Source organism: Bubalus kerabau, chromosome 1 (assembly GCF_029407905.1).
Source record: "Bubalus kerabau isolate K-KA32 ecotype Philippines breed swamp buffalo chromosome 1, PCC_UOA_SB_1v2, whole genome shotgun sequence".
In the NCBI taxonomy this organism is placed as follows: domain Eukaryota; kingdom Metazoa; phylum Chordata; class Mammalia; order Artiodactyla; family Bovidae; genus Bubalus; species Bubalus kerabau.
In genome coordinates this window covers 104515719-104543684 of record NC_073624.1, presented here as the reverse complement: position 1 = coordinate 104543684, position 27966 = coordinate 104515719, and the positions used below count along the sequence as shown (strand labels likewise).

Sequence of the window (27966 nt, the reverse complement as noted above, 5' to 3'; positions counted from 1 at the left end):
TTGAAACATGAAGATGAGCATCAGCAAAGCTTCGAGTTCTAGCTTCAGCAGGAGCAAGGGCCCTTAAGAACACTTAATACTCTTAGGCACTGCAAAAATCCCTCCTTATTTTTCTCTCCTATGCACTCTCCTATCTCAACCCTCAGGCAATCCTAAGGCAGTGGTGGCAAAGGCTGCAAAGGAAATTCAAAGGAGCCGAAATTTTTAGGGAGAGGAATCTCCTCCAATTGGTAGAGCTGTGATTAGTAAAGGGGAAGGCAAAGTAGGGACCCCACCACCACATGTCCCCTTTTTTGCTCTCCTGCTGCTGGCTTAGATGCAGACAAGAGCACAATGGCTGAAGTGCACAGTATAACGGGCAACTAAAGCCTCAGATGTGCCTTAAAGACCAAAAAGGGGGGCTTCCCTGGTGGCTCAGCATTAAAGAATCTGCCTGTGATGCAAGAGACACAAGTTCAATCCCTGGGTCAGGAAGATCCCCTGGAGGAGGAAATGGCAACCCATACCAGTATTCTTGCCTGGGAAATCCCATGGAAAGAGGATCCTGGTGGGCTACAGTTCACGGTGTTGCAAAGAACTGGACACGACTTAGTGACGAAACAGTAACAACCAAAAAGGGGAGCCCGAGGAAACCAAATGCATCAGTGAGATGACAGAAGGAAAGAGCTCTAGAAAGGAATCTTATAAAGTAGTTAATGAAGTACTGAGCTCACTCCTGAGCATGCATGTATGCATCTGATCCTAATTCGAACATTAAAGAATCTGAGAACTGACCTAACAGAAGACAGCCAACATACCAGACTGTCAATAGGGAAGTGCTCAGGCAGAACAAAGCAAAAGAGCACTGTAAAAGTTTTGAAAATGGTACTGGAAGCACAGCCCACAGAAAGCAGGTTAAAAAATGAGGCTGAGCCTATCTGCTAAGTTGCTTCAGTCTTGTCCAACTCTGTGCGACCCCATAGACGGCAGCCCACCAGGCTCCCCTGTCCCTGGGATTCTCCAGGCAAGAACACTGGAGTGTGTTGCCATTTCCTTCTCCAATGCATGAAAGTGAAAAGTGAAAGTGAAGTCGCTCAGTCATGTCCAACTCTTCGCGTTCCCATGGACTGTAGCCTACCAGGCTCCTCCATCCATGGGATTTTCCAGGCAAGAGTACTGGAGTGGGTTGCCATTTCCTTCTCCAGAGACTATCTAGACCTGGTAAAACAAAAATACTGCATTTTCCACAGAATTCAATCAAGATCCAGAGTCACAGAATATAATGTTCAGAAGCTCAATAATATAATCTGTATTATGTGATGTAAAAAGAACCAGAAACATCTCTACTCACATGGGAAAAGAAAAACCAGAACTCAAGCTTAAGATAAAACATTTTCAGTTCAGTTCAGTCACTCAGCCGTGTCTGACTCTTTAAGATCCCATTGACTGCAGCATATAAGGCTTCCCTGTCCATCACCAACTCCTAAAGCATCCTCAAACTCATAGCCATCGAGTTGGTGACGTCATCCAACAATCTCTTCCTCTGTCATCCCCTTCTCCTCCCGCCTTCAATCTTTCTCAGCATCAGGGTCTTTTCTAATGAGTCAGTTCTTCGCATCAGGTGGCCAAACTACTGGAGTTTCAGCTTCAACATCAGTCCTTCCAATGAATATTCAGGACTTATTTCCTTTAGGATGGACTGGTTGGATCTCCTTGCAGTCCAAGGGACTCTCAAGAGTCTTCTCCAACACCACAGTTCAAAAGCACCAATTCTTCGGCGCTCGGTTTTCTTATTGGTCCAACTCTCACATCCATATATGACTACTGGGAAAACTAAAGCTTTGACTAGATGGACCTTTGTTGGCAAAGTAATGTCTCAGCTTTTTAATATGCTATCTAGGTTGGCCATAGCTTTTCTTCCAAGGAGCAAGTGTCTTTTAATTTCATGGCTGCAGTGACCATGTGCAGTGATTTTGGAGCACCCAAAAATAAAGCCTCTTCCTGTTTCCATTGTTTCCCCACCTATTTGCCATGAAGTTATGGGACCGAATGCCATGATCTTAGTTTGCTGAATGTTGAGTTTTAAGTCAACTTTTTCACTTTCACTTTCATCAAGAGGCTCTTTAGTTCTTCTTCGCTTTCTGCCATAAGGGTGGTGTCATATGCATATCTGAGGTTATTGATATTTCTCCTGGCAATCTTGATTCCAGCTTGTGCTTCATTCAGCCTGGCATTTCACATGATATACTCTGCAAATAAGTTAAATAAGCAGGGTGACAATATCAACCTTGATGTAGCCCTTTCCCTATCTGGAACCAGTCTGTTGTTCCATGTCCAGATCTAACTGTGGCTTCTTGACCTACACACACATTTCTCAGGAGGTAGGTAAGAAGGTTTGGTATTCCCATCATTTTAAGAATTTTCCACAGTTTGTTGTGATCCATGCAGTCAAAGACTTTGGCATAGTTAATAAATCAGAAGTAGATGTTTTTCTGGAAATCTCTGGCTTTATGTGTGATCCAACAGATGTTAGCAATTTGATCTATGGTTCCTCTGCCTTTTCTGAATCCAGCTTGAACATCTGGAAGTTCCTGGTTCATGTGCTGTTGAAGCCTCACTTGCAGAATTTTGAGCATTACTTTGCTAGCATGTGAGATGAGTGCAATTGTGTGGGAGTCTGAACATTCTTTGGCATTGCCTTTCTTTGGGATTGGAATGAAAACTGACCTTTTCCAGTCCTGGGACCACTGCTAGCTTCCTAAATTTGCTGGCATATTGAGTGCAGCACTTTTAATAGCATCATATTTTAGGATATGAAATAACTCAACTGGAATTCCATCACCTCCATTAGCTTTGTTCATAGTGATGCTTCCTAATCCCACTTGACTTTGCATTCCAGGATGTCTGGCTCTAGGTGAGTGATCACACCATTGTGGTTATCTGGGTCATGAAGATCTTTTTTTTATAGTTCTTCTGTGTATTCTTGCCACCTCTTCCTAATATCTTCTGCTTCTGTTAGGTTCATACTATATCTGTGCTTTATTGTGCCCATCTTTACATGATATGTTCCCTTGGTATCTCTAATTTTCCTGAAGAGATCTCTAGTCTTTCCCATTCTATGTTTTCCTCTATTTCTTTGCATTGATCACTGAAGAAGGCTTTCTTATATCTCTCCATGCTATTGTTTGGAGCTCTGCATTCAAATGGGTATATCTTTACTTTTCTTCTTTGCCTTTCATTTCTCTTCTTTTCACAGCTATTTGTAAGGACTTCTCAGACAACCATTTTGCCTTTTTGCATTTTTCTTGGGAATGGTCTTGATCACTGCCTCCTGTACAACGTCATGAACCTCCGTCCATAGTTCTTCAGGCACTCTATCAGATCTAATCCCTTGAATCTATTTATCACTTCCACTGTATAATCATGAGGGATTTGATTTAGGTCATACCTGAATGGTCTAGTGGTTTTCCCTACTTTCTTCAATTTCAGTCTGAATTTGGCAATAAGGAGGTCATGATCTGAGCCACAGTCAGCTCCTGGTCTTGTTTTTGCTGACTGTATAGAGCTTCTCCATCTTTGGCTGCAAAGAATATAATCAATCTGATTTCGGTACTGACCATCTAGTGATGTCCATGTGTAAAGTCTTCTCTAGTGTTGTTGGAAGAGGGTGTTTGCTATGACCAGTGTGTTCCCTTGGTAAAACTCTGTTAGCCTTTGTCCTGCTTCATTCTGTACTCCAAAGCCAAACTTCCCTGTCACTCCAGGTATCTCTTGACTTCCTACTTTTGCATTCCAGTCCCCTATAATGAAAAGGACATCTTTTTTGGGTGTTAGTTCTAGAAGGTCTTGTAGGTATTCATAGAAACAGTCAACTTCAACTTTTTCAACATTATTTGTTAGGGCACACACTTGGATTACTGTGATATTGAATGGTTTGCCTTGGAAATGAACAGAGATCATTCTGTCGTTTTTGAGATTGCAGCCAAGTACTGCATTTTCGACTCTTTTGTTGACTATGATGGCTACTCTATTTCTTCTAAGGGATTCTTGCTCACAGTAGTAGATATAATGGTTATCTGAGTTAAATTCACCCATTCCAGTCCATTTTAGTTCACTGATTCCTAGAATGTCAATGTACACCCTTTGTATTTCCTGTTTGACCACTTCTAATTTAGCTTGATTCGTGGACCTAACATTCCAGGTTCCTATCCAATACTGTTTCTTACTGCATCAGATGTTACTTCCATCACCAGTCGCATCCACAACTGGGCGTTGTTTTCGCTTTGACTCTGTCTCTTCATTCTTTCTGGTGTTATGTCTTTGTTCTTTTCCAGTAGCATATGGGCACCTACCAACCTGGGCAGTTCATCTTTCAGTGTCCTATGGTTTTGCCTTGTCATTCTATTCATAGGGTTCTCAAGGCAAGAATACGGAAGTGGTTTGCCACTGCCTTCTCCAGTGGAGCATGTTTTGTCAGAGCTCTCCACCTTGACCGTTCTGTCTTGAGTGGCGCTACATGGCATGGCTCATAGTTTCATTGAGTTAGACAAGTTTGCGGTCCATGTAATCAGTTTGATTAGTTTTCTGTGATTGTGGTTTTCATTCTGTCTGCCCTCTGAGGGATAAGGATAAGGGGCTTCTGGAAGCTTCCTGATGCAAGAGACTGACTGTGGCGGAAACCTGGTCTAGTTCTGATGTGCGGGGCCATGCTTAGTAATTTCTGACTAAGAGTTACTGCTGTCTCTTCAAGTAGACTAGTAAATTCCTAAAGGAATTGTCTTGAACTTCTCTATGTTACCTTCTCTATGTTATGGTATATGTATGGTTATATGCTTGTGCATTTTAATGTATTAGCTTACCTCATATATGATATGTCATTTTCTAAGTCAAGATTTCTCTTTTTTAATTCTTCTAACTCTTTTTCTGACTCCAACACTCGCACTGCCATAACCTGATCAACAGTCAGGCCAGTTGTTTTTAATTTCCTTTGCAGGGTAAGTTTCTCTTTATCAGCTCTGTGGGATTTAATATAGAATCATGAAAATGTACCATCCACTGTTCGGCTTGTTCAATTTATTAAATTGTAGCTTCCTTATTATAAGACGTATGTATGTACAAAAACCAGATCATTCTCTATTTGCTATGAGCTAAATTAAAGAAATTTCACTTAGAAATTGTTAAAATATATTTAACACATATTTAAAAATATTTAAAAAATAAAAAGTGAAATATAGATAATAAATGATAAAGCTAGAGAATTTCTCATTTTAGCAAGTACACAAAAACTATATAACTTCCAGGTAAATGAAAAAGTATACATAATTAATTAGTTTTACATTAAACTCACTTGGCAAAAAGATCCTTCAAAGTAGTCAATTGCTTTGTTAGAATATAGACTTCCCCCTCTTTCTCTTTTAACTTGTTTCGAACTCCCTCTATTTTGGTTTGCCATTTTTTACCTTCTTCCCACCGAATTACTTCTTCTCTGGCACTCTGTAAGTAATAACAAATTACTTACAAGTTTAATTACATGGATTTTAACCAATTTGAGTTCTTCTTTGGACTATTTCTATCAGTAACTCTTTTACTACAAAATACTAGTTAACTTGTAAGAAAATTTCAAGCTATTTTTCACACTACAGAATCAATTTATGAGTGGGTTGGTTATTGATTGTTACTGTAAACACTGAATATATCCAAGTCCCTCTATTTACTCTGAAATAATAATCCAGTCCACTGAAGGATTAAATAGGACACATCTGGGTCAAGAAGTAAGGATAAAAATGCCCAAATTTCTTTCCCAAAGGTCTGTACAAACCAATCTATATAAACAATTACACTGGGAAAAGTGATAAATACAGCTGAATACATATGGTATAAAGGGATTTTGGATGTACTGTAATGTCAGAAAGAAGAGTAATTTCTGATGAAGACTTACTGGTATCTCTTCAAGTAGACTAGTAAATTCCTAAAGGACAGACACTTGTCTTGAATGCCTCTATGTTACCCAGTACCACTTATGGTATATGTATCAGGTCCACAGATCAACAAATTATCTAGTCTTCAACTACACATTTAACTATCACTGCCTTAAACATATCAGTACATCTCTTCACATACCTTTTCTTTCATAGGTTTCATTTCTGCTTCATCCACCTTTCTTTCCAGTTGGCTTTCTAGCTTTTTAATTTTCTTTTGGAGTTCTTCAATTAAACTTTGTTTGTTATCTATCAAAGGTTTGCCCTAAAAAACAAGATGTAGGCAATGGCACCCCATTCCAGTACTCTTGCCTGGAAATCCCCATGGACAGAGGAGCCCGATAGGCTGCAGTCCATGGGGTCACGACGAGTCGGACACGACTGAGTGACTTCACTTTCCCTTTTCACTTTCATGCATTGGAGAAGAAAATGGCAAAATGCATTGGAGAATCCCAGGGACGGGGGAGCTTGGTGGGCTGCTGTCTATGGGGTCGCACAGAGTCGGACACGACTGAAGCAACTTAGGAGCAGCAATAGCTGCAGCAGTTTTACATTAAACAAGCATAAAAGTATCAAACAAAATACACAATAAATATTCCAACTGTAGAAACTTTGAGACTACAGCTAACCATACTTTCTAAATGACACTGTTGATATTTAAGCATAACATGGTTAACTACTTCTATATTTTAATAAGATATGCTACTTTAAAACTACTAATACAATAGAGGTCACTGAAGGAATTAGCGGCTACATTAATCAAAGTGATTTGAAAGCTAGTTTCAGCAAATATTATCAGTTCAGTTCAGTCGCTCTTCTCGACCCTATGAATCGCAGCACGCCAGGCCTCCCTGTCCATCACCAACTCCCGGAGTTCACTCAGACTCACGTCCATCGAGTCAGTGATGCCATCCAGCCATCTCATCCTCTGTCGTCCCCTTCTCCTCCTGCCCCCAAGCCCTCCCAGCATCAGAGTCTTTTCCAGTGAGTCAACTCTTCGCAAATATTATAGATAAAATGAAAAAGTGGAAACAAACTACTACCTGTTTATTGTAAATCAAAACATTATCACAAATAAGATTACCTGTAATCCACTGGTTAATCTTTTAATTTGCCTCTTCAGTTCACTATTCTCTTGATCAACTGCATCTTTCTCTCTAAGCACTTTACCATAGGCTTTTTGTTTATTTTGCAGTTCATTGGTTAAATCATTCAAATTATCAGTTAGTGAGTTTTCTCTGTTTTTACTTGTTTTAAGAGCTTCTTTAAGTTTTAAAATATTTTCATTTAAATCTTCAATTTGCGACTAATACAAGACAAAGAAAGGTGTAAATCATGAAACTTCAGCAAATATCAATGATAAAATCAATAATAATAAAGTACACCACTAATACTTACTAATAAAGTTTCAATCTAAATTTTTAAGGACACACATACAAAAAAAACCCACCACAAACTACATAAATTCTTTTATCCTCATTTCAAATGAATTAAGTCTACTTTAAGGGAAAAAACAAAACATGAAAAAACAGTCTAAAGCAATTCATCTTCAGCAAACACCTAGAACCAAAATTTCATCAACTAAGCAAATGTTTCACTTTGGCTGAATTAATTTATTAGAAAAACAAGTAAATATCACTGTATATAAGGCGGGTTTTTTTTTTTTCAAACACTGTGAAGCCTAAGAACAGCATAAAACAAAAATCTTTTAGTAGTCTGTAATCTATTTTGTAAAGACAAGACATAAAACGGCAGCTCACAATACTAGACAGTATACATAAGCCACTAGAAAGGAGTTCCAAGCTGTCCTAGATAGCAACATTGATGGGATTATTGGTCCTTAATATATGTTTTGTTGAATAAATTATTACAGGCCCAAAGGGATTACCAATAGCCCTAATAGGAAATTAGTAGTATTATAGCAATTACACAAAATACAAACTCCCTTGGAAAAGTCAAAAATGGTTTCAAGAAAAATGACTGGAAGTATTTCAGGAATTCAGAGCAGAAATTTCAGACAAAGAGAAAGGGACTGATCATCACAGGGCTATACCTATTTACATAGTTATGACTTACTGGATTTTTACTGTCAATTATGCTAATAATCTCAATAGGTCCAATAGGAGATTTTAAAAATCTGAGTAAAATCCAGTCCTTACATGGTTTAATGGTGATAAAGGGCATATATAAATAAACCAAAAGTAAATAAAAATTACAAACAAAATAAAACATATAAAAACTAGATTTTTCATTTTATTCAAACTGTATGAAACTCTATGTAGAGAAATTTAAAAATCACAATTAAATGTACACATTTTAGAAAAAAAAATTTTCATATAGTAACAAACCTAATAACCGGGTAAGAAAATAATACACTGTTAAAATATTAAGAAATAATTTAAAAAAGAAAAGGCTTTAATGTTGGGCAGCCCTATAGATTAAATGTGGACTACATAATTTCCATAAACTATTTCAGGGGCTAAAAAAGGAAAGCCAATTAAGTCATATTATGAACTTAGCAAAAACTAATCTCACTTATCAATACAGAATTTAAAAAGCCTAAGAAAAATGTTTCTTAAATTTAATTCTATTAAGAGGACTGTCTTATAATGGACTACTCTTTACTAACCTTCAAGACGATATTCAGTGAATATGGTAAAGATATTTAGTGTTCAAAACTGTGAGTATGTGTACATCTATGCACTAATTATTTATTAGAATAAATTCCTTATTCATTACCAAAATTATTATATATCTAAGTGAATTTTCTTCCAACAGGAATTAGTGGGAACTCTGTTATATGAATGCACACGTTCATGATCACCTTTAGCTCTTTAGTATGTCGATCCACAATTTGTTGAACATTGAGATTTGCCTCTTTCTGAGAAGTCATGGAAATAATACGTTCTTCAGCTGCTGCTGTCATTTCTGCCCGAAGTTCCAAAAGTGCCCGACTAAGTGCCTAAAAATTTCAAACCATACATAATTTTTTTAAAATGACACTTTATATGAGAAACATGTAATATAAAATATACATAAGATTCATTACTTTAAACTATTCTCTTATAATACCATATGTTTAATCAGTGTTCACAAACAATCCAGCTGTTTCAAATGGATTTCCATTAGTAAGTGAACTCAATTCTTCCCAAATTGAGTGTGAGAATTCAAAATCTTGATAATGGTAATTGTGAAAATCTAGCATTAAATCAAGGTGAAGGCAATGGCAGCCCACTCCAGTACACTTGCCTGGAAAATCCCATGGACAGAGGAGCCTGGTAGGCTGCAGTCCATGAGGTCGCTAAGAGTAGGACACAACTGAGCAACTTCACTTTCACTTTTCACTTTCATGCATTGGAGAAGGAAATGGCAACCGACTCCAGTATTCTTGCCTGGAGAATCCCAGGGACAGAGGAGCCTAGTGGGCTGCTGTCTATGGGGTCACACAGAGTTGGACACAACTGAAGCAACTTAGTGGCAGCAGCAGCAGCATTAAATCAAACAATCTGCATCACACAACCCAGACATGTTTTGTTCTCAAAATTCTAAGCTGAAATGTTTATTTAAATTACTCATTTAATATATGCTTCCATGTGAAATTAATTGAATTTAAGAAGACAAAGTTACAAGATTAGAAAAGACTTAAAATCTGCCAATAAATTTCATGAGCTAGCACAGAAAAACAGCACCTTCTAAAACAGTTAATTATATACAAAATCTGAGATAAATGGAAAACAAACTAATCAACCTGTTAATCCACTGAGCAACTCCTTTTCACAGCACTGTCTCTGAGATCTCCTTTAATCTTTCCTCCTCTTATCCTATCTCCTTCTTAATCCCCAGAATTGTTTAAAATTTTTCAATTATTTAAATTGTTCAAAATGGCCTCAGTAACAGAGCATCCTAACAGAAAAGGAGAGAAAATATTTTCAAGAAGATTTCTCTTTATTTCCTATAGCTAACCCACAAATCAGACTGATAACATAGAAAGATAAGTTAGACGATGCATAGATATAAGTGTTAGTAGCTCAGTCGTGTCCGACTCTTTGTGACCCTATGGACTGCAGCCCACCAGGCTCCTCTGTCCATGGAATTCTTCATGGAGTGAGTAGCCATTTCCTTCCTCAGGGATCTTCCCAAACCAGTGATCAAACCCAGGTCTCCTGCATTGGAGACAGATTCTTTACTGTCTAAGCCACCAGGAAAGCCCAAGTTGGACTATATTTGAACTTAAAAACACCACCAATTTATAGGGTTTTCTAAAAGAGTTATGTTGAAAAACCCAAACTTGCTTAACAGCTTAAGATAATGCTTATACTTTTTATTACAAGAGAGAGATGCATGCTATCATCTTTTACAAATCTTCACTAAAAGCATTCTACCACATGTTTTTTTGAAATCTTGTTAACTTTCTATTGTTACTTACTTTTTGTTGTTTCTCTTTCAAGGCTAATTGGCTCTTTAGCCTTTCTACTAGATTTCTCATTGTAGTTGTTGGAGCTCTTGAATTTGCTTCTTTTTGAGTCTGAAGTTCAGATTTTAAACTTTGTGACTCGTTTTGTGATTGCACCAGAAGACACCTCAAATCCTCTACTTGTGCTTTTATTTTTTTCACTTCATCTGCATGATTTTCTTGGAGCCTAATATACAGCAAACATATGTATTCAGTAGCGTGGTTGCTGCAATTAACAGTTTGATTGATACAAATTTTACAAAGAACAAATGTTTGGTCCTCAGTATCCTTAAAAATCTAAGTCTCAATCTAAATCCTGAAAGATGAACAATTCTTTACTTAATTACTATTTAACTTAACATAAAATAGACTTTCTTCCAGTTTCTGCCTACTATGTTTTTGCAACAACTGCATCAGTAATTTGTGGCTCTAGATGAAATAATATAGAGAATGAACAAAATAACACTTTAAATATTATGGTCCTGCAAGATGCAACTGCTTGCTTTATATAAGGGTTTCTCAACCATAGCACTATTAACATTTTTGCTGGATAATTCTTCATTGGGGGTGGGGGCTACTGTCTATGCATTTTAAAACATTTAGCGGTATTCCTTGCTTCTACCCACAAGATGCCAGTACTACTCATAGTCATTCATCAAAAATGTCTACATCAAATGTCCCTGAGGGGAGAGGAGAGCAAAATCACTTCTGCTTGAAAATCACTGCCCTATAGTGACATTTACAAAGACAAAATATAAACTTTCACAGAAACCATCCATGTGTACTCCTAATTTGTATATGGTTGTAAAGTCACCAGTACTGCATCTATAATTCTGTAGCTCTATACTATATGGAAGTAGATACTATGGTAGTAACTAAAGACTTTTTACAGCTGAAGTGACTATGCACGCATTCATGCACAAAGACTTAGTAAATTCAATTAGTCCTACTGCTCATTCAATATTAGTCTCATAAATGGAATTACATCATTACATCCAGTTCACTGTACTTACATTGATACTACATTAATAAGGCGATCAATATTGATATTCAAATTATTAAACTTTGTTCAATGAAAGGTATGTTAAACTATCAGGTACAGTATTAAACAATCTGAGACTTGTTTCATACAGCAAAAACTTAAGTCACTTTAAATAATCATCATACTGTAAAAATATAAGGCTTCACTAAAGAAATCACACAGAACTATAATTTCCTAAGACACATTAAAATATGCATACCATTGTGTACACAGAGAATAAAAGTATTAACTTTAGGCTAAAATGACAGAGGTACAAAACAATAACTTCAAGTGTTTCAGGTGGTGAAACAGTAAATATACAAGGTGATATCAAAAGTTGATTATTTTCAACATCCAAGAATCAGATTCAGAAATGAGAGAAATGTTATGCTCTAAAATATGACAGAAACTTATATACCACATGCTACTTTAATTCTCTTTTCTCTTAGAGAATAATTCATTTAAAGTGGCAGCTTCTTAATAAAGCAAAAATAGTGTTAGCTTTGTCAGAAGCATCTTGGATAAATGAATAAATCAAAGGTTCTAATAAGGACCTCAGAGATGGAATAGAATTATAAGTCAAGTAGTTTACTTTCTCATTTTTTTTCAGATAAGAAACTGAGCACCAGAGATAGTTCTGTGATTACAAAATACCTAAATATAAACCTATCTTATTTTATTATTTATTTATGGCTGTTCTGGGTCCTTGCTGCTGCATGCAGGCTTTCGGTGAGTGGTGGGGGCTACTCTCTAGTTGCTGTGTGTGGGCATCTCATTGAGGTGGTTTCTCTTGTGGTGGAACATAGGCTCAAGAGCATGCAGGGCTCAGCAGTTGCAGCACTTGGGCTCAACAGTTGAGGCTACAGGCTCCGGTGCACAGGCTCAGCAGTTGTGGAGCGTGGGCGTTGCTGCCTTGCTCCATGTGCAATATTCCCGGACCAGGGATTGAATCCTGGTCCCTAACCACGGGATCACCAGGGAACTCCTATACCTATTTTAGTTTTAAAATGTATACTCTGATAAATGAATGAACAATGTTTAGAATTTCTAATATAGAGAATGCTTTGAGCCCTCCACTATTGATGTGGTTAATAAAAAAGATTAATATTTCATTCAACAAATATTTGAGCCTTAAATGTATGCCATAAACTGTTGCTGCTGCTAAGTCGCTTCAGTCGTGTCCGACTCTGTGCAACTCTATGGACAGCAGCCCACCAGGCTCCTCTGTCCAAGGGATTCTCTAGGCAAGAATACTGGAGTGGGGCCACAAACTGTTACAGGTATATAAATAAAAGTTTTGTATTTATGTTACTTTAAAATTTTCAAACTACTTCCATACATAGCATCATTTGGCCTTCATATAACCACCTTGAAAGAGCCAGAGTAAGTATTGTCATTTTCCTTTACAGATAATAAAAAGGAAATTTTCAAAGGTTAAAGATGAGATTCTACACAAGAATCTTTTGAGTCAGACTGACTAGATTCAAATCATGGCTTTCCCATCTTCTCCTAGGCATGTTACTGAGGCCTTCTGTAGCTTAGCTTCCTATCTGCAAAATGGAGTGACTATCCCATATCATCAGTAGTACTGAGGATAAAATGAGATAATATAGTAAATATTTTTAGACCAGTGCATGATATAACAAATGCTTACATTTATATTTATTATATCATTATTCCCATTTTCCTATATTTACAATATATTTCTAAGACTTACCGTAATTTTATATTTTCAAACTCTTTGATTTTTAATTCAGTGATTTCTTTTTGTCTCTCTAAATCTTGAGATACTTGTTTTAGTTTGATCACAAGTGAGGAGAGAGAGTCATCTTGTTCTGCTACTGTCTGTTCCATCTCAGCCAAACGAATAAAATGCTTGTTGGTAGGAACTGGAGTGGGAGACTGTTTTATTAAATCCTATGAAATATCATTATATTAGCCATGAGCAGGTACAATGCAATGCCATACTTATAATTTTAACTTGGTTCCTTAAATGATCAAAACAATATCAAATCTAAAATGTAATGAAGGCAATGAAGGCTTAGAGAAGACAGGAAATAGAGATCTTATTCTTCGTATTCCCAGCATCTGGCAAAGTACCTACATGTAGGGAAGGATCAATAAATAAATGTTGATTGAATTAATGAGTTAAAGTTTGAGGAAGGTAAGGTTTGCATGTTAGGAAAAGAAAGACAGGTCATTTTGCACATACAGAATACAATGATCAAGAGGCAAGAATAAACTGAATTCAGAAAGCAGTTAGATACAGGTACAGATTTAAAAAGACAGACAGAGATCAGAGGAAGAAATAGAAACATGATTTTCTAGGCAGCAGTAAGCTATAACAAATGCAGGTCTAGGGAAAAAAATGATCAGAGCTATGTTTTCAGATTATTCTGGCAAAAAAAAAAAAAAAAATGTAGGATGGCTTCCAATCCCCTCTCCTCCAAAACAGAGCTAAATTTTCATCTGTATGGTCTGAAAAATCAATAAAGAATAGAACAAAGTTCCTAGACTCTTACCCAAACTGTAATCTTACCCAAGCTGTTTCTTTGAATTTACTGAGTGAATTATCAGCCTGCAGTTCTAATTTACGATGAAGAATATGAAGTTCTTCTTCATGTTTCTTAACAATTTCTCTTTGTTCCTGTTTTATAACAAATTAAAACTATAGCTTACATTGTGATTCAAATAAATTTACATTCTAAAAGTCTTAAATATTTTATCTTTAATATACTAAAATCCTTATGAGAGGGAAGGAACAACATGTGCATACATTTCTCTAGCACATGTTCAAATTGACAAGCCTAGCCTTAGAGTATAATTTATTCTTAATATTAGAATAATATGGATTCATTATCTTTTAACTTGTTTCTAGCAATTTTTAAATTTCAGATTTTTTTTACCCCTTAAAGTTCTAACAAATTTGATTTTTACTGATACCAGTGTGATGGATTTCATTCTAACTTACTGCCTCAATCTTTACCTATTAACTTGAAATCACAGTTTCACCATGAACACCATTACTGGTTTACTCAGTCAATAACACAAACTGCCAGTTTTACTGACAGATCTGTAATCCAATCACGTGAAAGTAACAATACCTGAACAGAATCATTTGAAAACAAGAAATGAAACACCACTTAAGGGCAGAATAGTATTTGGCATTTGTCTAAAAACACCATAATAAATAAGACAGCATAACATAATCAAATACCTCTCTGGCTTTTTCTAGCAGATGTTGATACTTCTTCAACACTTCTTCCTTTTGATTTAACCTTGCTTGCATATTTGAAATGGTTTGATGAGCAAGTTTCAATGTGTGATGAGATTTTGGTTCCACCTCTTTTCTGCCGAACTCAGCTATAAGCTTTTCTTGTTCTGCAGTGGCAGGCAATCGAAGCCTCAGTTCATTGATTACTTTGTCTCTTGACAGAATATTCTCCTCTGCTAACCGCAAAGCAGATTCTTTTTCTCTTAGTTTCTGTAATGATAAATCATTAAAAAAAATACTTTTTTTCCTTTTAAAGCTTCATCTGAATTTCAGTCAGACTGGTGGTGGTGGTTTAGTTACTAAGTCATGTCCAATTCTTGCCACCCCATGGACTATAGCCTACCGGGCTCCTCTGTCCATGAGATTCTCTCGGCAAGAATACTGGAGTGGGTTGAGATCTCCCGCTCCAGGGGATCTTCCCAATGCAGGAATCGAACCCGGGTCTCCTGCATTGCAGGCAGATTCTTTACCAACTGAGCTACAAGGGAAGCACACTAATAGCCAAATGCTACTTTCAGTTCAGTTCAGTCTCTCAGTCATGTCTGACTCTGCAACCCAATGGACTGCAGCATACCAGGCCTCCCTGTCCAACTGTCAGAATTTACTCAAACTCATGTCCATTGAGTTGGTGATGCTATCCAACCATCCTATCCTCTGTCATCCCCTTCTCCTCCTGCCTTCAATCTTTCCCAGCATCAGGGTCTTTTCAAATGAGTCAGCTCTTAGCATCAGGTGGCCAAAGTGTTGGAGTTTCAGCTTCAACATCAGTCCTTCCAAAGAACACCCAGGACTGATCTCCTTTAGGATGGACTGGTTGGATCTCCTTGCAGTACAAGGGACTCTCAAGAGTCTTAATAAGGTTAAACTGTATTTCTATGTGACCGCAGTTATCTACATGCATATTTATAAGATTATTATATATGTTAGAAGCTTCATTGTTATGATGAAAATGAAATTTAGTTACAATACTGTATTTAGATCTTATAGTTTTAGAAATAGAAATGTGGGTGGTGATAGATCTATAAAGAAAATGTAATAAATCATTTCTTTTATTTTGATTTATTGACTCATTAGAGCACCAGAAGAGTAACCCATGCTATGCTATGCTATGCTATGCTAAGTCACTTCAGTCGTGTCCGACTCTGTGTGACCCCATAGACGGCAGCCCACCAGGCTCCCCCATCCCTGGGATTCTCCAGGCAAGAACACTGGAGTGGGTTGCCATTTCCTTCTCCAATGCATGAAAGAGAAAAGAGAAAGTGAAGTCACTCAGTCATGTCCGACTCTTAGCAACCCCATGGACTGCGGCCTACCAGGCTCCTCCGTCCATGGGATTTTCCAGGCAAGAGTACTGGAGTGGGGTGCCATTGTCTTCTCCTAGAGTAACCCACAGAAGTCAACAAAGTATAAAAGTTGGAATTTTAGTGGTCTGAGTCAATGGATCTCTATTATAAAATGTGCAGCTTCTCAAAACAAAACAGAAAATAGTATTTATTCCTCAACAGAATTAAGCAAATACTCAAAAATAAAATAACTCAGTGGCAATTCACATAAATGACAAATTTACAATATAGAAGACAATTTAAGTTTCTTTGGTTGATTTAAAAATGCACAATTTAAAAAATTATTTTAAATGTATTTACAGTAATATGATTTTCATTTTAGTTGACATCTAAATATATTCATTTTATACTATTTTCTGTATAATTTAATAAAGAAGATAGATCTGACCATATATTAACCAAATTTAAGACCTAGATTAAACTAAGAAACAATTCCTAGTTTACCTTCAAGCCCTTTAACCACCCACCAAAAGAAATAAACTGAAAACTGATCCATAATTTAGAATATATGCTTCAAAATAAGATACAAAAATAAACAAGGATGAAAATAATTCTTGATCATTGAGGGGAAGGAAACACATTGCTCATAAAGCTACAGTCAAATGCTCTTTTGGTTTCCTTTCATGCTAGCAACTGACGAGTGTGCCCAAAAGTGCTAAGTAATGACTAAAAGAAGAGTGATTTCAAATTAGCCATATCTACTGTTCTTTATCGGCAAAAGAAAGACTAAAGAAAAGTAGAGTAGAATAAGCAACAGATTCATCATTTTATGCTTCATCCTCATTTAAAAATATTACTTATAAAATTCTAGAAGTATATCCAATAATACACTTATCAAAATGCAAGGAGAAGAGGGCAATAAAGGATGAGATGGTTGGATAACATCACCAATGAAATGGACATGAACTTGAGCAAACTCTAGGAGATGGTGAGGGGCCAGGAAGCCTGGCATGCTACAGTCCATGGGGTCACAAAGAGTCAGACTTGGGGTCAGACTTGCCGACTGAACAACAACAATATGCAAATCCTTCTAATTACCTCTTCCAGTGATCTGCAAGTTGCTTGGGTTTCTAGAATTATTCTGATATTTTCCTTAATTTTTCTTAGAGCAATCTCAAGTTGATTCGGAATGGGCAAACTAGGGTCTGGCATTGATCCTGTAGCCTCTTCAAACTATTGAGAAATAGAATTTTTTTTAAAAAAAGCAGTTGCAACATTGGAAATAACAATATTAATTTTTACAACTATATGACAAGACATGGTTAAACTCCACTTATAGTTGACACATAAAAAGATATCATCAATTAAAATTCCAACTCAGCCATAAAAAGGAAGAAAATTGGGTCATTTGTAGTGATGTGGATGACCCCTACAGTCTGTCATACAGTGAAGTAAGCCAGAAAGAGAAAAACAAATATCATATATTAACACATATACAGGGAAGCTAGAAAAATGGTACTGATGAACCTATTTGCAGGTCAGGAATAGAGACACAGATGTAGAGAATGAACCTGTGGACACAGCAGGGGAAGCAGAGGGTGGGACGAATTGAAAGAGTATATACACTACCGCATGTAAAATAGATAGATACTGGTATACTGCTCTATGACACAGGGGGCTGACCGCAGTACTCTGTGACAGCCTAGAGGGGCAGGATGTGGCGACTGGGAGGGAGGCTTAGAAGGGAGGGGATGTACGTATACATATAGCTGATTCACACTGTTGTATACCAGAAACTAATGCAACACTGTAAAGCAAATATCCTCCAATTAAAAAAAAATAAATAAACAGAAAAATAAAAATAAAATTCCATCCAAACTTAGAAAATATTTCTATTGGTTAACATTATAGGTCCTGCTATAGAGTAGAAACAGGATTAATCATTTATACCTTTTGTGCTTCACTTAGTATTTCACTTTGCTGACGGTCAAAAACATCTAGTTGACGTTCCAGCTCAACTTCTCTCTGATCCCAGGCCATTTGTCTTTCTTCATGAAACTAAAGAAAGATAGTTGGGTCATACACACATAGAGACACTCACCAGGCCTATGAGAAGAATTTTTACATACGTTTTTCTTCTTTAATCCTCACAAAAACCATTTGAGGTCACTGTTATTATTTTCATTTTAAGGAAAAAGGAAGAAAATTCAGAGATTAAGTAATTTTTGCCTAAGATGACAAGGACAGGCAGGTGTGGAGTCAGGATTTCAACCCATCCATGTACCCATCCATTTATCCATCCATCCATTCATCCAAAACATGTTTAATGACACATTCTATGTGGCAAGTACTATTCGAGACAATGAGAACACAGCAATAAATAAAACCAAGTCCCCTTCACCACAGGATTTATATACTACTGAGGGGGAGATAGTAAACAAATAAGTATGTCATATGTCAGAGGGCAATGAGTGCTATGGAGTTAAATGAAACTAGGTAATCCGTATTTAAGGAATCTTGATGATAAAATTTACTGTTGTATGTTGGGTAACTAGTGAAGGCCTCATTGATAAGGTAAGACATTAGAGGTAAGATCAGAAGGCAGTGAAAGCATAAATAATACTGGTATCTTAGGTAAGAAGAACTTAAGCAGAAGGAACAACAAAATGTCTAAGGCAAGTAAGCATCTGCTTAGTGAACTGCATCTGCCTCCAAAGCTTCTGTGCTTTATTCTATACCAAGCTGCCTTATTCCATCAGTGACGGCCAGTAGAAACTGGTAAAGGTGAATTCAAATAACCAACAGTGAAACAAAAATTAACTTACCAAATAAACTTGTTTATGAATTCTTCCTTTCAAGACTACTAATGCAACTAAATAAATGAATAATGTATTTTTATAATAGCTTAAAAAATAACAAACAATATTTTATAAGAATAATAATAGAAGCTATACTTGATTAGGAAAATAAGGTAGTCATCAATGCAATGTTGTTATATTAAAAATCTTAGCAACAAAACACCAAAATAAATATAAAATGAAACCTTATTCTGCTGCACAATTTCTTCCTCCAGACTACTGATTGTGTTCTCATATTCAGAAATTATATTATTCAAATATTTTATTTCTTCTTTATCCTTGACTAATTCTCGATTGAGTTTAAGCTCTTGAAGACGGAGTTCTTCTATTTTTGTGTGCCAACTGATTACCTAAATATTTATAAATTACATATACAAATGTTAATATTATATTAATAAATAATGTATTTCTCTACTGATCTTAATGATTTTAATTCAAATTAGTGGACATTCTAAAATAAAATAAGATATAAAATTATCCTTGGTTGTGCCAAAAAGAAAAGTTTATTTAGAATTTCTATAGACTTTTTTAATATGTAGAATCTTAACATAAAACATTTTTCAAAAGATGCTGAAACAGATATCACTAACAATCACATTTATTTATTCATTTACTTTCATGTATTTGTTGGGTCCTTAGTGTTTGTGTGTAATTGCAACATTGGTTTTACTTTCATAAATAAAAATCCCAAATGTTTCCAGCCTAGAGAATAAAATTTAATTTCAAAATAATTATTTTTCATTAATTCCTTCCAAATAAGAGTAAAAACAAAATTACATTAAAAAATAAATGTAGGCCTACTACTTGTTTAATCACTATAATGTTTAAGAACAATTACAATTAGTATTTAATTAATATATACTTTTCTCGAGTGTTTAAAATTCTTTGATATTACACTCTAAGCATTTCTACTGAAACTATGGCTTAGAGGAGTCTCATTTTATTTATAAACAGATATTCTGATAGCCCAAACTCCTAATTTATATAATCTAAATTAATAAATTATATCTGGAATTTTGCTCATATATTAAGCATTTTCCACATAGGCACATATTAACTCAAAATTATTATGTAACTCTTTTGAAAATACTGAACTTAAAATCAGTGTTTTACCTTTTGGGCTCCCCTGGCATCCTTTAAAGTGCTTATTAAATCTTCCAGTCCCTTTAACTTTAATTCCATCTCCAGTGTTTTGTTCTTCAGACTTCTGTGTTCTTGTTGAGAATTTTTCATTTCTTCCATTATCTTAAGTTTGTCATTTTGTAACTGAATCATTGTTTTAGAGAACTTTTCCTGTTGTGCCAAAGGTAAAGCTCCACTAAACTGTCGTCGTAGAGACTGAATTGTTTGGCGCAGATGTTTTGCTCTGTTTCTACCCTCCAAACGGGCATAAAAGAGAGCTTGTTCTTTTTCATCAAGTTTCTGCTCTAAGCGCAAATTATGGGCCTCCACCTTCTGCAGTTTAGATGTAACTGACTCCAACTTACCAAGAGCAGTAGCCTCACTAGCCTGAAGGGAGACTATGTGTTGGTGCAGCTTGGCAATCAGTGCCTTTTCATCAGACTGTGCCTAACATAAAAAATAAATATTTGTAGTAAGTTTCAAGTTTTCCCAGTGAAACTTATCATGGCCTTAAAAATCAGAATTTACTAATTTAAAACAATTACTAAAATCTAACCTTGCTTTAACATAAATTGCAAAAGACTGCAGAAGAAAAAGAACTAGAATGAAACTTATTTAAAATCTAAATCTGGCACCTAACTACATACCAGCTGGAATATTACAGAATTTACTAATTTAAAACAATTACTAAAATCTAACCTTGCTTTAAACATAAATTGCAAAAGACTGCAGAAGAAAAAGAACTAGAATGAAACTTATTTAAAATCTAAATCTGGCACCTAACTACATACCAGCTGGAATATTACTAAGTTTTTTTTAAACTTCCATATGTAAATAACAATACTGATAATAATACTAATGTAGACAACGGGTAGTTTTTTAATCCTAAAAAAACTATAATGTGAGAATATGTGGAAACCTATACATAAATACAAGGAACAACGCTGTTATGAAAGACATGTTTCTCCCCATTGTCTGAACTGTGACCAGCAGTTGGTACAATGCATCTGTAAACATTTAAATGCTTTCCTGTGTTATCAATGGCATTTCAAATTAAAATTTTTTAATCAAGTTACAATTACCAAAAACAGGAGCCTCTATTTGATATATCCTGATTAAAACTACAAAATGATCCCTATATCTAACATAAATTTTGGAAAAGAAAAGCCTCTATGTAGAAGAGTTAATACTGCACATACCTGATAGTCTAACAGCTGTGTTCTGATGGACTCTACTTCCTTCTCCCTGGACTGTTGTTGTGCATTCAAAATTTCAACTTGCCTTTTGGCAATATCAGAAATCTCTTTCAGTCTAGGAAGTAATAAGATACTTCAGATATATTAGGTACATACTCTAAGTAAATAAATACTAGATTTTCCAATTTCTAGACCCTTGTGGAAAGCTGTTAGCTTGCAGCATCTCTTCTTTTTACGAAATACTAAAGTTTCCTGAAGTATTTCATGGAACATAATTCCATGAGAGGTTAACAGGTTTTAACCACTCCATTCTCAACATTCCTCTCCCTTGAAAATTCATATACGCAGTATCATATCAAATGCTCTGAGAAGTTCTAAAGTAAAAAAGGATCTCAATCTGTACATATACATTTCCCAAACATAAATGGCCAACAAACTCCTCTCACAAATTTTTTCATGAGACACTTGTTACCATGGTTTGGTATAGCTGGAATAAGGTATTAGGTAGGCTTACTTGACAAATTGTACAGTTAAGACTATAGAAATTTAAATTTTCAAGGTCACTGATGCTTTGATTGGCTTTATTTTAATTTATAAGTTAGCAGAAATGTGAAAAAGATTATATATGTATTACAATTACCAAAAAAGAAGGGGAGCTTGATGATAATTATTAAATGCCCTATATGACTACTGTGATAAGATTAAATAGGTGAAGTAAAATGCATTTTACTTTGGACTGGAATAATTTTAGTTCAGTGTAACTGATAAGTCTGGTTTCCTCATATTGATTAGAAACTCTCATTGCCAGTTATATGAGTCTTAATCAATTAATATATGACAAAATGATTAATTATAACTTAGTTTACTAAAAAAGGTGAGGTCCATGACATAAGAAGAATAAAGGAGTCCTTCATAGTGAAAGGGCAGGAAATTAGTGATATTACCAAAACAAGGTTCCAAAACAATGGCTATACCTTTATGGGTTAGCCATAACTTTTTTTACTAATTACCTGAGCTTGATGAATCAACTCAAGGATCCTCATACTACTCTAAAGCAGCTAACACATGATTACAAGCAAATGAATACAAGCATCTACCTAGTGTATAGTACTTCCTCCTACATATATTTTGAATTCTAAGAGAATAAACTGTTTCTTTATATAAAATGAAAACAACAAATGTTATTTGGATTATTAAGTGGATTGGGATGATTCAATAAATATTTAATACACAGCACAGTACACAGTGTGTAGCTTCCCAGGTGCTCGTCCACCTGCCAATGTAGGAGAAGCAGGTTAGAGCCCTGGGTTGGGAAGATTCCCTGGAGAAGGAAATGGCAACCTACTCCAGTATTCTTGACTGGAGAATTCCATGGACAGAGGAGCCTGGTGGGCTACAGCTCATGGGGTCACAAGAGTTGGACATGACTTAGCAAATGAGCCCACACACAGTACACAGTAGATACCCAAGATATGCAAACTGAATCAAATCTGAATTGTTCTTTATATTTTTACAGCAACCCTATTATAACTAGATATACTATAACTCTCTTAGTAAGTTAAGTTTAAATAAATGCCACAACCCTTCCTTCCAAAAAAATACTAGTATGTGAAAAAAAATAGATTTCATAGGGTCCTGATGCCAAGTTCTGTGCTTTCTGTAATACTGGACTCTGATAAATATAAATCTTGAGAAGTTATTTCCTCTCCAATATTATTATTTATTCCAGTTAAATATCAATCTTGTAAATATTACTTAGTGAAAGTGAAGTTGTTCAGTCGTGTCTGACTCTTTGCAACCCCATGGACTATAGCCTATCAGGTTCCACCATCCATGGGATTTTCCAGGCAAGAATACTGGAGTGGGTTGCCATTTCCTTCTCCAGGAGATATTCCTGACCCAGGGATTGAACCTGGGTCTCCCATATTATAGGCAGACGCTTTACCATCTGAGCCACCAGGGAAGTCAATATTACTTAACAGAGTTCTATATAAAAAGAAACCAGCATCAACTGCCACTAAGGATATTACCCTTAATCACTGTAATGAGGTTTCATAACACAAAGCACAGTGGACACAGCTAACCAAATGACGAACATGGACACAGCTAACCAAATGACGAACATGGACATGGCTAACCAAATGACGAACATGGACACGGCTAACCAAATGACTAAAACTTGCACATGCACTTACTTTGATACTTCAACTTTTAGTTCCATTTCACTCTTCTCTAATTCTAGAATGTGTTGCCTGTCAGCATCACTTACTGTCTTGCTCACACTATCAGCTAATTCATCTCTTAACATCTGTTCCACTTTCTGTGCCTCCAAATTGATTCTGGTAAGCTGGGAAAATAACAAAAGATGTTCAGAAACATTAGCTTTGGTGAAGTTTTCCTAATATACCTTTAAGAATCCTGCAGTCCTCTTTATTTTAGTCCAGATACTAACTTGGGTGTCAAGTATGAAGAATAGATTGAAGATGATAAGGAGAGAAAAAGCCAGGAACAAATTAGGAAAACTCTAGTTATATGTCAACCCACCAAGTCATTTACATTGGTCAACTCACAATCTAGTAAGATATGAAATCTATGATACTCTTAATTTGCTTAAAATGCTTGTTACATTTTACTTCAATTATATCGTCTATAAATAAATAGTTAATATTAATGAAATCTTAATATATTATTTAATGACTTGGTTAAAACAAACAAAATAACATGAATGACCTGAGAAATTTACTAATTCTCAAGGAAGAGTGCTTGAGAATATATATGATTATATATTCATTATAAATTGTTGAATATTTGCAAACTATATTATTGCCAGCCAATTTAATAATTTTAACCATATCAAAAAAGTCTAAAACTTTCTATTAGAATGAAGTCCCTGAGAGAGATTACTGTCTTTCTTATTTTGTGCTATAACTCCAGTTCCCACACAGCATCTGGCATGTTATAGGCACTCAGAAATAATAACTGTTAAATGAATGGATGACAATGGAAGGAAATTCCATTAAGCAAATAACATCATTTTGCACATTACATCTAACTTTTTGTAATGCTGGTAAGAAATAAGGACTCAGTCACAGAAATACATGATTTCTTTTTAAACATTTCAGATATAAAGCTACATTATTTATCTATTACATGAAACACAAGCACTGTATTAATATGCTGCTTCAGAGTTACAAACAAACCTCTTTCAATAATACAATGGCTACCGTGAATAATTATTTACTCTCTAACTGCAGGATAAAAATTATAATATCAAACCTCAGCAAATTTGGTTTCCAATTCAAAATTGCGTTCCTCCATTTGCTGTAGTGAAGTCTTCACATGTTCGTACATTTTTTGAGAATGTTCAGCCCTCTGCCTTTCATTTAATTCCTTCATCTCCAGCATAGTGATTTTTTTTGAAATAGAAACAATCTCACTGTTGGTTACAGATTTCTTTGCCTTATCCATGTTAGATTCATTTCCTAAATGCAACAATATGTTGGTAAATCTCATGCTCTTCTTATCAAAATGTTATCCCCAATATTTTAGACATCATGTAAGGAGGCAATATGGTTCTGTGGAAAACACATGAGCCTTTTGAATTATGACAGACCTGGGCACTAGTCGTAGCTCTGTTACATCTTGTCTGTATGCTGCCTACCCCATTTAATCTCTCGGGAACTTCCACGTTTCATCAATCAAATGATCATAAAAATTATTCTTCATAGGATGAGAGGCATTTCGTGCTTTACTTTATTGAGCTTGGCAGACAACTGCATTTTTTTTCTTTTTGTTTTTAAATTGAAGGTATGTGGCGACAGGCCTGAGCCAAGTCTACTGGTGCCATTTCTCCAATACTGTTTGCTCTCTTTGTGTTTCTGTGTCACAATGGTAATTCTCACAATATCTCACCCTTTTCCATTACTAGTATATTGGTTATGTGATCCATGATCAGTGATCTTTGATGCTACTACTATGACAAACTGAAGGTTCAGATGATGGCTAGCATTTTTTAGCACTCAAGTATTTTAGCATTAAGGTATGCACATTATTTGTTTATATATAATACGATTGCACACCTAATACACTATAGTATAATGTAAACATAACTTTTATAGGCACTGGGAAACTAAAAAAATTCTGTGACTCATTTACTGCAATATTTGTTTTGTTGTGCTGGTCTAGAACTGAACTTGCAGTATGTCCAAGGTATGCCTGTGCAGAAGTAACCATGTAAAAGATGTACTGTGGGAGGTGTCACAAATAGGAAGTCAAAAAAGGGCAAATAAATACATTTTGTTAACTGAGAAATATATTGTATAAGAAGAAATACAGTGAAGTAACACTACTCTGTGAATGCAAGTTCAATGACTTTACTTTTAAAGTCATTAAAGAGTAAAAAAGTAAAACCTGAAGCCATGTGATTTAGCGATTTCACCAAATATCTTCTTTAACCCTGAATATTATTTGGCTTTTGTATATATCTAATGCTTTTGAACTGTGGTGTTGGAGAAGACTCTTGAGAGTCCCTTGGACTGCAAGGAGATCCAGCCAGTCCATTCTGAAGGAGATCAGTCCTGGGTGTTCATTGGAAGGACTGATGCTGAGGCTGAAACTCCAATCCTTTGGCCACCTCATGCGAAGAGCTGACTCACTGGAAAAGACCCTGGTGCTGGGAGGGACTGGGGGCAGGAGGAGAAGGGGACAACAGAGGATGAGATGGCTGGATGCCATCACTGACTCGACGGACATGAGTTTGACTAAACTCCGGGAGTTGCTGATGGACAGGGAGGCCTGGCATGCTGCGATTCATAGGGTCACAAAGAGTCAGACACGACTGAGCAACTGAACTGAACTGAATGGGTTTCCCAGGTGGTGCTAGTGGCAAAGACACTGTCTGCCAATGCAGAAGATGAAAGAGATGCAGCTTTGATCCCTGGGTTGGGAAGATCCCTGGGTGGAGGAAATGACAACCCATTCCAGTATTCTTGCCTGGGGAATCCCATTATTTTATTATCTTTAAATATTTATTTATTTGTTTGGCTGTAGCAGGTCTCAGTTGCCACACACAGGTCTTCAATCTGTGTTGCAGAATGTGTGGTCTTTTAGTTGTGGCACAAGAACTCTTAGTTGTAGAGTATGAGATCTAGTTCCCTGACCAGGGATCAAACCCGGACTCCCTGTGGTAGAATTGCAGAATCTTGATCACTGGGCCATCCTCAAATAAGTTATTTTATTTAATTTTATTAGTTATTACATCCTCATCTCATATATGCAGTTGTATAGCTTATCTTTGTACACAAAAGTTTGTGGTTAAATGAAAAGAAAACCAAAAAAACACCCCAATTTACAATGAAAAGGTATCATGTAGGAATGTTAGTCATTTTTTAAGAAGAGAAAATGAGTATTTCTGTTATGCATAACAGACGTGCTCCAGGAAAAAGACAACATTTGGTAGAGAGTTTTATTTTTTAGAGTGTCAATTAATCATTATGTTCAGGGAAGTCAATTATTTTAAGGAACTGTGCAGTGATTTATTTTGTCTTTTACAATAATACCCTTCTATCTTTCTAGCTTTACAAGCTTGAGTTCTATAACTGAGTTTGCTCAAAAGTACATAAATTTTTTTGAAACCAGGCAAATTGTTTTGGTGTCTACATCAGTTTTAAGAAGTACTTTATTTTGTCCTGTATATATCTTATAATAGTATATGATTTTAGAATAGTTGCTGCAGGCAGTGATCAAATAATTAATAGTAACATTACTGGAAAGCTAAATGTGTTAGGAAAACATTATGGAATCATTTAGGCAACTAACCATCATGATGGACAGAAAAAAAGTTGCAGTAAATATAAATATACAAAGAACATAAAACCCCTTTCCATTTTCTTTTGTGCTAAACTCTGATAGTGAAAAGAGACACTCTGTATTTGGAGTGTCCTAGGGAGAATAACAGCCAACACCAATCAATTCCTGCATGAAAAAAAGTAATAAAGTGATACTAATAAACAAAGAGGTAAGGAAGGGCAACAGGAAATAAGTTTTCAAAACTTCAGTGATATAAAGCCATGTATCAGAGAGATTAAAGTATTTGAAATTAAGGAATTTCTATAAGGAACTCAGCACTTATTAAAGAGACACAGGATAGGATGAACAAAGAGCTTACTGAAACTGTATATAATATTCTTTTCTCTATCTTAGTTAAAATTGCATATTCTTTCATTTAAGAGTTAGACGAAAGTCAATTCACTTTTAGTCTCTTAATGAATTAAAAATCACATTTCTAAAAGTAGCTTATTTTAGACTTCCCAATGTCAAGCCTCTCTAAACTACGTCTGTTAACAATTTAACAGTAACAGAAACCTTGAAAAACATTAGAGCTCCAAGGTATAGAAAACAAATTAAAAGAAACACCTTACCCAAAGGAGCAAATTTATCTGGAAAGCATAATGCTAGTAAGATAAAATAACTTAAATCTCATGAACTAGGAAAACCATTTGAAAAATGAATATGGAAAATCTTAGCAGAAGCCACATAGAATTTAATACCCTTTAAGACAATAATATCTCTGTTAGATACACATGAAAATGCTGACAGCAGCAATAAATAAGCAATAGCAAAACCTAGAAAAGCGGGTGATTTAATCCCTCAAACACAGTACTTTATGGTATGAATATTTGTAAGTATAATGAATAAAAAATGAAATATTTTGTATCTACTAAATAAATAGAGCATACGTTTATTATAGTTTTAAGTATATAAAATATATAAACATGTATAAGGTAATACAAAATTGATATAG

The 27966-nt window shown here is 35.5% G+C and overlaps 1 protein-coding gene across 12 annotated transcripts in view; it reads right to left on the bottom strand.

Annotated features, from left to right (window-relative positions):
- Positions 1-27966, bottom strand: part of CEP290 (centrosomal protein 290) — a 96664-nt gene that overhangs the window by 22864 nt on the left and 45834 nt on the right. For all 12 annotated transcript variants that reach the window (XM_055586111.1, XM_055586092.1, XM_055586135.1 and 9 more), the window contains 16 exons: positions 24441-24646; positions 23360-23511; positions 21168-21279; positions 19960-20415; positions 19032-19196; positions 17939-18046; positions 17087-17221; positions 14649-14915; positions 13971-14078; positions 13149-13348; positions 10384-10597; positions 8782-8919; positions 7042-7263; positions 6100-6222; positions 5327-5472; positions 4839-4994 (listed from right to left, as the gene is read on the bottom strand). In XM_055586111.1, coding sequence (XP_055442086.1) covers positions 4839-4994; positions 5327-5472; positions 6100-6222; positions 7042-7263; positions 8782-8919; positions 10384-10597; positions 13149-13348; positions 13971-14078; positions 14649-14915; positions 17087-17221; positions 17939-18046; positions 19032-19196; positions 19960-20415; positions 21168-21279; positions 23360-23511; positions 24441-24646 — 2908 coding nt within the window. The remainder of the gene's footprint in view (positions 1-4838; positions 4995-5326; positions 5473-6099; positions 6223-7041; positions 7264-8781; positions 8920-10383; positions 10598-13148; positions 13349-13970; positions 14079-14648; positions 14916-17086; positions 17222-17938; positions 18047-19031; positions 19197-19959; positions 20416-21167; positions 21280-23359; positions 23512-24440; positions 24647-27966) is intronic.